This window comes from Pagrus pagrus (genome assembly GCF_965226575.1).
Source record: "Pagrus pagrus genome assembly, chromosome: 16".
In the NCBI taxonomy this organism is placed as follows: domain Eukaryota; kingdom Metazoa; phylum Chordata; class Actinopteri; order Spariformes; family Sparidae; genus Pagrus; species Pagrus pagrus.
In genome coordinates this window covers 14,457,036-14,468,433 of record NC_140200.1, presented here as the reverse complement: position 1 = coordinate 14,468,433, position 11,398 = coordinate 14,457,036, and the positions used below count along the sequence as shown (strand labels likewise).

The window sequence follows — 11,398 nt, the reverse complement described above, 5'->3', positions numbered from 1 at the left end:
AATGAAGATCTTTCTCTTCTCATTAAAGTTTCTTCCCCAAAACAACATAGTGCACCTTTAATATCAAAGGTAAAAGTAGGTTAAAGCAGGTCAGGCACATAAAACCTGTGTCCTGTTTTAATGTGGGAATGTATTATTTATACATTGGACACCAAATAACAAAATGCTGCTTACATATCGATAAACAAATATAATACTAATGCATCAGTCTCCTGCTCCATTTTACCGCAGAGGTAGTGTTTTTTCTTTTGTTAACATTTAGATGATAATACTTAATAATAGCTCTTTAAGTAAGCATTTTAAAGGCAGGGCTTCTTCTTCTTGTAATGGAGCATGTTAACATTATTATAGTTACTTTTATTTAAGTAAACAATAAAAGTACCTCATCCACCACTGACTTGGTCAACAAAGATCTCGTCCGGTTTTTGCTGATCAAAAAAAGATTATTTATACATTATGAAATTAGTATAAATATATTAGTGTAAGTATTCAAAGAAATGTAGTTGCTACATGAAGTGACCAACAACAATAACTATTCTTTGCAGTGCTGAGGCCCAGGAGCTCCCCACTGATGACAGACAAGAGAAAAAAACAACAACTTGCACCACCTGTTGACCTCCATGATGAACTACAACTCAAGACACTCCAGAGAAGAAAGACGCGGATGTTTATGCGTTGAGTAGAAAGATAAAGTCGACTTTATTTGATGGTGAAACCTAAATAAGATCTGCGATTACAAAACAGGTTCCCCACACAGTTTTTTTTTTTTCTTTGTTTTTTTTTAACGTCACAGAGGTTGGAATGCAGTACTGACAGAAAGGCATCAGAAGAGACTGGACCTAAGAAATAGGAACTCAAACGTCAGAGGAAACACCATTCAATGTTTAAGAAGTTGTTTCTATGATCTGTGGCAGTCAGATTTAGCTTATGAAAACGTGTTTCAACTCCCAACGTCACAAACCAAACATGAGGCCATAATAACGTCTGGAGATGAAGGGAGTGGACAGGCATTGATGGTAAAGATTTCTTGTAAAAACAGTCTTCTGCTGTTAATTTTCTTAATATCATTACTTCAAGATGAGCCGAATTTGGATATTAAAGCTCACAATATGCAAAATCAGCCTCTTGTGCATAGTAGAACACCAGATAAGAAACCCATAATGCTCCTAAAGACTTCTCCTCCCTAGACCACAGAAACAATGTGCTGTACAGAACATCTTAAATTTGAGTGGCATTTCCCTTTAAGTAGCCTCCAAACTAACATATACACATACAGATACTCAACAAATATACACTCAAGCGCATCCTGCATCCCGTCATAATCCATCTGCAAAATGAAACATTCAAAAATATTTGCCTTCTCAATACTGTGGAAAAATATAGAACTGTAGGTCTCAAATGTTTTCTTCTCTTACATCTACGACTTTTAAAGGAATGGCTCAGCATTTTGGGAATCACTCTTCTTGGCTTTCTTGTTGAGGGTTAGATGAGAAGTTAGATTTCACTCATGTCTGTACGGCGAATACGAAGCTACACAGTTAGCTTAGCCTAGCGTAACGACTAGAAACAGAGAGGGGCAGCTAGCCTGGCTCCGTCCAAAGAAGGGATGCAACTATCGATTCCTTCGTTGACGATTAATCTGTTGATTCTTTTTTTCGATTTAGAAATTAGTTGTCTGGTCTAGAAAATGTTAGAAAAAAGTCAAATAACGTTGATCAGTGTTTCCCAAAGCACAAATTGGCATCCTCAAAGGTCTTGTTTTGTAAAGGGAGATGATATATTCAGTTTACTGTCACAGAGGAGCAAAACAGAAAATATTCACATTTAAGAAGCAGGAATCAGAGAACTTGGTCTTTTCATTTCCTTAAAGAATTACTAACATGATTTATCAATATCATTAATCGAGTTGGTGATTAATTTCATAATTGTAGCAGCTCTAGGTCAAAGGTAAGAAAATCTGCCTACAAGCACCTCTTACGCTTACGTATTAACAGCCAAGTTTACAAAGCACCAAGGAAGAAATAGTCCTGTGCGTAAAAAATACGATTCAGACTGATGTTGAAGCAAAGCAGGGGGCTGCATTCACGAGGGTGTGTTGTTTAAGGTGAAATAGTTTTATCTTTGGTCATGATAAAGGCGAGGTTAACAGAAGAAATACAGTGTCCACATGACTCAGGATGGGAGGATAAAAGATTTTATGACAGATCGGGATGAAAATACTTAAATCACCATCACCACCTTAGATCACCATCTGCTAGCTGTAGCTTCATATTTACTGCACAGACAAGAAAGTGGAATCAAACTTCTCATCCAACTGTGAGCAAGAAAGCTGATGAACTTTTTTCCAAAATGTCAAATTATTCCTTTATCTTGAGTCAGGCTGAAAAACATTTAATTCTCTGAAAGCCCTGTTCTCAATACTTTAGTGTAAATTATCTTATAAATTCAGGTGTTGTGTTACAAGTATTAGCTTCACCCAGATAAAAATAATATTTGCCAACACCTGAAACACAAAAATAATCTCACAAATTTGACGGTGAAAAAGTTTTGACTTCATACTCCGACTTGGAGAGACATCACTCCATATCTGGGATTATTTATCTTCAGGATTGAACTTTTTTTTGGCCATGCAGCTCCCATCCTCTACCTCTACCTGTCCTCTAGCCCCTGATAACAGCCCTTATTCTATACATTAAAGGACACTAAACGTCTAATTTTGGATCTGGTCCCATCTGCCCATAATACTCCCAAAGTTCCCTTCTTCCTTAAGGTTTGCACCCCTGTGTTGGCAGCAACAAGGAAAAGCACATTAAAAAATAGACATCTTTAAATAGCTATTCAGCTTGTCTAAGTGCAGCACAATCGGAAACATTAAATTCAAGTCATTATTATTTTCTCCCCTCCCGTGTATCATACAATGAATATAACAAAAAAACAAAAAAAAAGAATCATTTTCAGTTAAGAAACTAAATGTGAAAGGATACATCTTTGATCAGACAAATAAACAAGATACTGCAGCCACACTGTAACATCCAAAAATAGTCTTAAGTTGAAATATATATATTTGTTTTCTGCCAAAGAAATGCTGGCGTTCTAAGTCACTCTAAGTAGCTTTAATATACTGCTGAGGTGTAATTTGTGTTTTTCTGTCTCCGTTAATCGTCTCCTGACAGTCCTGAACACCACGTCAAACCGTCACGGAATAAAAAACTGACGTCCGCTGTCATTTGGCACATGTGGTGCTCTCGCTGGCCGTCTCACTGACGTCAGGATCGTTGTTGTCTGAGGTGACGGCAGCAGCATCAACACTCTTGTCCTGGGTGTCATTATTACTATTGTTGTTGTTGTTGTTGTTGTTGTTGTTGTTGTGGACACCCAGGAGGCCGTGGCTGTTGTTCTGGACCAGAGTGGTGTTGTTGAGCCTCAACTCTTCCAGATTCTTCCACAGCTCGTCCCTCTCCTGCTCCTTCTTCTTCTCCCTGTGGAAACGACATTTAAAGACTTCTATTTAGGTTTGCATTTAAAAATAACCACCAGGAAATGAAATATAAACAAGAAATGATGCAAAATATGTCCCAATTAAAAGGTGCACATGGCTGAGTGAGTCTAAAATGTGGGACCAGATCCGAAATGAACCCCTGGAAACCCTCTTCAAACATGATTTTACAGAATTAATTTAGAGCAAAAAAAACGAACATTGGCCATTTTTCATTTGAGATAGATTTAAAAAAATGAGGCATAAATAATTTTTTTAACGAAGGACGATCTAAAAGTGACCCCATCACATTCAGACCTGATGGCACCACCAACTGGCAAGGAGGAAAAGAGCTAGGAGTTGACCGATATGGCGTTTTTCGGCGCCAATACGATACCAAGTAATAGTAATCAAGGAGACCAATAACCAATAACTGAAACTGATATACATTTGCAGGAATACATTTAAATCTTGGTGTCAAGGTTGAAAACAACAAGTGATGGAATGTAACTAACACATGTTATCGACAATCACACACAAAGACACCTAACACCGATATTTTTAAAAAAGCGCTGAATAATATATAATTGGTCAGGCCGATAGTCAGTCTACACCTAAAAACTATGTTCAGGATATTCCTTCAACAAAACTCAACTCATTTGCCTCAATAATGTTTAACAAACAGCTAAATTGGTTTACAGGAGCAGGTGTGAATGTAGATCAACTGCTGAATCCCTCTAATCAACCACCTGTCTGCTGCTCTCATTTGCAGAAACAACATCTGGTTTCTTGGCTTTAATGCTTAAAACCACAAGTTTTCTCTCATAGTCAGAGCGTCTTATAGAAAGCACAACCTGTGAGTGTTTGCACATTCACAGATGATAACCACTTGATCTTCACTACATCACCACTACATTTAACAGTACATAAAGTGATTTGTATACAGAGCCTCCATTAATAATATGTGTGTGTGTGTGTGTGATGTAAGCAGTGCATGACCCTTTTACAAAACTATAACTAGACTTCATTTTGATCCCAACTCCACACCTGTAAAGTTTCATGGCTGCATCTTGCACAGTTGTGATGCTGTCAAGGGGACAAAGTCTGCCCACAGACGTAGAAACAACGTGCACAAGACTCAAAACTGCTTATGTGGTAGTTCACACACATACACACACACACACACACACACACACACACACACACACACACACACACACACAATGATTCACAAAGTGAAAACAATACCGGCCCGCTGTCGTGGCTAGTAAAGAAAGGTCGAACCATCCTGCGGGATTAAACTGGATCTAGCTGCCACTTTATTCTAAATACCACAAGGATACAATTTATTATTACTGATTGCAGCTTTCTCTGGCCAGAGGTGTTCAGGAAACTGCTTGTAATGTCAGGTCCCTTTGGATGTTTTATTATTGTTCATGTCTTATTCTGACTGTCAAAGAACCTTTTCTCTGTAATCTTCAGTAGCTTCAGGAAGTATTCTCCTCTCACACACTTTATTGTGTTATTGATTTAATACAAAATTGACTCAAATATATTTTATGGCAATTAAATCCTCACATTAATCGCCTATTATTGAACCACCTTGTATAAAACCTGCAGTTTGTACCTGCAGTACCTGTATTCTGAGCAGCAGGGCAGAAAGACACTGCACTGATTCATTATTTCAGGGAGAACTTAATATTTATTGATGGAGGGAACATGAATATCGGGGGCAATAACTGAAACTGGCCCAGTCGTTGTCAAATACAGTGACATAAAAGAGTGTTTGATGTAATTTACAGTCCATGTTTCAGATTCTGGAAGTGTCTGTTACTCACCGTTGCCTGTCTGCTTTATAGGAGGAAGTCAGCTCATCGAACAGCGTGCTGTTCATCTCCATCAGCGTCTTCAGCACGTTGTAGACCAGAGCGACGATTGTCCTGCAACACAACAGAGACACTCCGGCATCAGTAACTCAGCTAGGAAACATTCATGTGTTCAGAAAAGTGGACATCGAGGTTTAACGTGCAGTGTGTTCAGATCAGTGTTCATTTAAAGGGTCAGTTCACCTAATTTATCCCTGAATCAAAATCTGTAAATCTATAATTTATAAAAGATATTTTCTAATTGAACCCACTGTCAACAGCTTTCATGGAGAATAATTCAAATCAGCGTTCTGAGGGATATCCAGCTGAAGCTGATTTTATTTAATATATACAGAGACGCAGTAGAAGAAGCTACACAAACTTTTGACTGAACACAGGCTGTGGTGCTTATATTTTGTTTCTGCTTTAGTCTTATTATTGTAAATGTATACTATATAACCGTACTGTGTCACTCTACCTTCTTTTATTATTTTACTTATGTTATTTGTTTGCAAAGCACTTTAACAATGTTGAAAGGTGCTATATAAATAAAAGTTGAGTTGAACTGAACTACTGTCAGTATTATATTTTTCACTCTCTTATAAACCCCAGGTTTGGGGTTGAATTCACTGGCAAACTGTAACATTACATGCTTTATTGCTGTGCTTGTGCGCCTCTCTTCTGATTGAAAAATACTTCTATACATACTGTGACTATTCACGCAAACTGTTGCTAATTAAGCTGAGAGATGCAGCACTGGTCTTCAAATAACATTAATTAATATCTACCCATGTATACAAAACTTATATACTAAAAAACAGTGAGTGAGTATTGAAAAAAAAAAAACGTGTGTGCACAGCAATAAATGACTTGTGACACTCATCATGGTGGCGTCTGTATGTCTGTCATTAATGTTTGCATGTAAACACAACCTATAGAAAAGCATGTGACAGCAGCTTTAAACAGACGCAGCAGGTTTTATGTGCATGGATGTTAATTCTTGACGTTTGGGAACAATAAATACAATCCACACTCAACAGGTCCACTTGTGAATGAATCACAAATGTGGCTGAGAGTGTGAGTCATTAAGTGGACCTTTGAGCTCAGACTCCCTTCATAACATGACAGGTTTGCTGTATAAATCACAGTTCTTAGCCGAGCACGTGTTTCTGTGTGTGAATGATTATTAAGTTAGCTGGACTGAAACAGCCCTCTCTCGACTGGAGTACTCACGGATTCCAGTGCTCTTTGGAGATTCTGTACAGGCTACCGAACATGATCGGGAGGATCTTGTCGATGTTCTCCTCGATGAGGCTGAGAATGTACTCGTTGTTCCAGAAGTAAAGCGCTCGCTCTGCTACCTGTGAAGACAGAGGCGGCAAATACTGCAGTCAGAAACTCTTCATAAGGGCTGACTGAAAGGAGACTGCTTTGATTTTATACTGAACAGTACTATACGGCTCTGTACTCAAGTAAACATATTTTCTATCACTGTCATTTTTTGTTTTTATGTCAGACTTTATAATCTATGCAGCAGAATCCTCTTCCTCATAAGAAAATGTATTTAAGGATTCACTGTGAGAAGCTGGGTCATTGTCATTCATTAAGGGTTCAAAACAAAACACATTTTCAAATGAATCTCTAATGCAGCTCGTTACCGAACAGAAAACAGCCTTCGTCCTTCACACTTATAACGTGCTAAATATCAAGTGAACACGTGGCTCTTTCCTTAAATGCCAGGTCTAAATAAAGCTGTAATGAACATTTACTGAATAGTTACTTCAACAGCTTGCAGTCAAAATTCATGTCTGAACAGAGTTCTGTTTATTTGTGTCACGTGTACCTGAAAGTGTGGATTGGCCACACATTTAGAGATTTGTTTGAACAACGGCTCCTGGATTTTCTTGAACTGCGTTGGCTCAATGACATCCAAAATCTCCTCGACCTCACCCAGAAACATCACCTAATTAGAGAGGAGACACAGAGCAGGATGCAACATCAAGATCTGATTGACCACAGTGATGAGTGTGAAGTGTATCTATAGATAGAATACCTCTTTCTGGCTGCAGGTTTTAGGCCAAAACTTCAGCAGCCCACGGATAACCTGCAAAAACAACAGAGAAGTTCATGAGAATTTCTCTTGAATGTCACAAGGAAAGAACAAAAATAACACAGCAGCCGTCTGTTTGAGTGGGTGGCTGTTGGCACCCACTACAGATTTCTCTGCAGACTAATTTAGTGCTCGAGGCTTTGTGCTTTGAGTGGGATGAATGATATAAAAAAATTTAAATTAAAAATTAAAAAATGTACCGGTTCAGTGAGGGTAGGATCCTTCTCCAGGAACTGGACCACACAGTACGCCAGCTGAGGGACACAAAAGAAGAACAGGAAATGCACCCAAAGATCGCATCGAACAGAACGTTATCTGAAAAGATATCTATTTTTAAATTTGTGGTGAAAAGCAATGATCAGTGTAATTACTCTTAGATTCCTGCAGTGGAAAATTTGAGAAATTTAAGATAAATCACAGTAATAATCATTGAACAAGTGCATTTCCAAGTCCACACCACCGGGAGGTGCAATATGAAAAGATTACATTATGACAGTGCTTAATCCTGGAGAGACAATCCTTAACAACAGCTTTTAATGATAGAAATCAAGCATATGCTGCCAAAATTGATCAAGTTATAACAAAATAATATAATTAGTAGTAAAGTCAGTTTCCGCCTACCTGTGCATGGAAAAGAGACAACGCTTTAGCTGTGTGTAACGGGATGAGCACCTTCATGAGGAACTGCTTGTGCTCTGACTTCAGAGGCAACGCAAACCCGTTGATGATACTGTAAACAGAAAACCAACAGGAGACAGATTACTGTACGGAAATACAAAACAGCAGCACAAACTGAATACTACAACAAAATGAGAGCAGGGCACGGTTGTTAAGAGAAAGGCAGTGCAATGTCAGAACCAAGATGACGGAAGAGAAGAAGCCTGAGGGGTCTTTTAGTTTAGGACTGCAAGAGAGCACAAGTCCTCCACGTCATCGAACACACGATAACATTCTCTACAAGCCTGTTCACAACCTGGACTATCAGCACTTTAGATATGACAAACCAGAGAGTTCTCTCAGAGAGCTCCTAACTTCTGGCAAGGAGTCTGAGCTCAGGAGTGATTTAGGAAACTTGATGAAGCAACTCTGAGGAAGGAAAGGACAGAAACTTCTATCTTAGTGAGCAGGCGGAGCTGACCCAGTTGCTAGGTGTGACACATTCTTTTAAAAGCTGTGATTGATATATTTACTTGCTTCCAGGTATTAATCATGCTGGTAATTTTAGTAAATTTGTCCCCTGTGGACAAATTGGTAGTGTTTCCACTGTCAACGCCACAAAATATAATGACAAAAATGAAACTATCTAAAGAAAAATCTCCCCCGCTTCTTTTTAACTGACTAATGTCCTACTCACTGTATCTTTGCCTCGGAAAATGTATACAAAGGCTCTTCTAGTCAACAGTGGATATTAACAGTGACTTTTGTGTCACATGAACAAATGTTATTACTCACCTTCCCAGGATTTCTAGCAGCTCAGCAACTCCGTTGAAGTGCTCAGTTTCATAGATGAACCTGCAACAGAAATAATGAAACACATGAGTCCAAAAACCGTAAGAGCAGAGCTGATTCAAGCTGCTCCTCATAATGTGTTCCTTTCAAATATCATTGCTCCGTTTTGGTGTCCCATGATTGTCCCACATGCCGACTACAAAACCTGAAGATTTCAGCCTTTATATGAAGTCTTTGTGCCCAAACAAGCTGTCAGTCCTTCAGAGTTTGTGCAGGAAACAGGGATCTTTATTCTTTATTTATTAAGAAGTCTAATTTAGATAGCCAACTAATAACAACTTGGAAAAATAAACACATCTATCTGGAGACCATAAATCGACTGCTCTTATGTAACTTAATGATCCACACGTCATTCACCTCCTCTGTTTGGTAACCAATCTAGCCGTGCAGCCTTGGTATGTACAGACAGATCCTGACAACTGTGGCACTATTTTTATTCGCAGTGACAGATGGTCAAAGTGGGTGCACCCGTTTTGCCACCTTGCCTGTTGGAAACGACATCAAGTGCCCCCTGTTTCAATCATCTGCAGCCCATTGTCACGCAGCAACAGGAGGCAGAGAGCGTCAACACACTGCTGCTGAGAATATCTGATGCCTCCATCTGAACGTTTTTCTACTGCCTCTCAGTTTTGAGGGGCTAGGAGGAATCTGTTTGTACAAACTTGCAGTAATGTACGGATATGTAGAGATAACTATGTCTTAGATGGCTAAAACATAAAACAAGATGGAGTCACTCACCGCAAGAAAATGTTGTTAATCTGCTTCCTGATGAAGGCCCGCAACCCCAGGAACTTTCCATAAATCCGGTGCAGGATGGTCTTGAGGAAGTCCCTCTCCCTCGGGTCCTCGCTGTCAAACAGCTCCAGCAGCTGAAGGGACAGACAAAGGACGAGATGAAGACACTGACTCAGTTTTCAATGAATCAATAACACACTACTATATTCTCCATACTGTAGGGCTACTTGTTTCGGCGTGACTAGATTCTCTTACACTGGACCTATAGTGTGATATATTTTTTTGACCACTAAAGCATCTGGCTGAACGGTAAATCTTTGTAACATTGGAAATACTTTTAATCAAATACTTATCATTACATATACAGGGTTTTGGTGGTAGCTGCTGATTGGAAGTTGTGACTGATTAGGCTGGTAGTCTCTAGTTTTCCCTAAATAGATTACTGCGAAGTGAATGGATGATGACTCGATCAATCAATCACCTGCTGGGCTGAAGACAGATCCTGCGTCTGTCCTCATTACTACTGTAGATGACTCATTCAATATGTAGCCTTTGTCATGCAATGTCCTGGACAATTTCCCCTGAGGCTTAATGAGCCCTCGCTATAAAACAGCACAGGTTACCCTGATTACGTGCTGCGATTATATATCGTAAAATTAGTTTTCTCCAATAATCGCCCACCTCTAGTCAAACAAACTAGGGACACATTTATTGTGCTCACTGTAAGGCTGTATTTTGTGCAAATAGGTATAAATATTCAAATCATATCATACCAGCTACAAGCATCTTATATAACAAATATACAGTATGTGCTGCTGAATGCTCAGTATTGTAAATAGATTTGAAATCTCTGGTGTTTAAAAGCTATTTAAAGCAACATATGATGAGTCATTGTTCAAATACTGCTGAGGGCAGCCGAGCCGATGCTTGAGTTCAAAAGAAGTGTTTTCAGGCTCAAATCATCTTCAAGAGTTTTATCTCTCACTAGAGCACCAACAGCACCTCGGTGACAGGTGACTATATTTAAACCTGCGTATATCAAGGAAACGGTTGTATCACGGACACATGTTCTCCTTCAGCGCTGCGCTGATACACATTCATTCAGCCACACATATTAAACACCGGTGCAACCGATCTCACTTTGTTGTAACTGAGCAGCACTAATGTGGGAAGTGGAGGTTTGCTCAAGGCATCACATGGATAGTTTAAGATGTTTCAAATATTGAATATATATCGAACCTGAAGTTGTTGCCTTCAATTTAGCCCTAACTGCTTATCAGTACAACGTCCATACTGTACCAGGCAGTTAGTTGTATCTAGAAATGCCAAAAATACATTTTGAAACAGTGTCATCATTCTGTAGTTGGTCCACCAGACAGTAATGACGAAATTGAATCGAAAATTGTCTATTTATGTATTGGGTTGTGTAAAGAAAATAAGCACTTCAGTAATTAACACTAAAATATCAATCTAGGTATCAGCCTCAAAATTCATCAAAATCAGTTGGACTTGTATCGTTTCCAGAGTGAGACTTCTCCTTGAGTGAGACAATTGTGTTTCTGGTTACAAAAGGGATTTTATTATTTAAGGAAAAGGTCCATCTCCACAGGAACCATTTCTGTAATGTTGTCAGACATTTAGAATAACAAACTGAGCCTGTGATTGGCAAAAACAAACACTTAGTGGACGTAACTTAAACAGTCT

General features: G+C 38.9%; 1 protein-coding gene across 1 annotated transcript in view; it reads right to left on the bottom strand.

The window, feature by feature from the left end:
* Positions 1-675: 675 nt before the first annotated feature.
* Positions 676-11,398, bottom strand: part of ppp2r5a (protein phosphatase 2, regulatory subunit B', alpha isoform) — a 44,426-nt gene continuing 33,703 nt past the window's right edge. The window contains exons 5-13 of the mRNA XM_084376902.1: positions 9,698-9,828; positions 8,903-8,962; positions 8,072-8,180; positions 7,651-7,704; positions 7,394-7,444; positions 7,184-7,303; positions 6,574-6,701; positions 5,314-5,415; positions 676-3,479 (exon numbers count right to left, since the gene is read on the bottom strand). Of these exons, the coding sequence (XP_084233028.1) occupies positions 3,224-3,479; positions 5,314-5,415; positions 6,574-6,701; positions 7,184-7,303; positions 7,394-7,444; positions 7,651-7,704; positions 8,072-8,180; positions 8,903-8,962; positions 9,698-9,828 (1,011 nt within the window). The 3' untranslated portion in view covers positions 676-3,223. The remainder of the gene's footprint in view (positions 3,480-5,313; positions 5,416-6,573; positions 6,702-7,183; positions 7,304-7,393; positions 7,445-7,650; positions 7,705-8,071; positions 8,181-8,902; positions 8,963-9,697; positions 9,829-11,398) is intronic.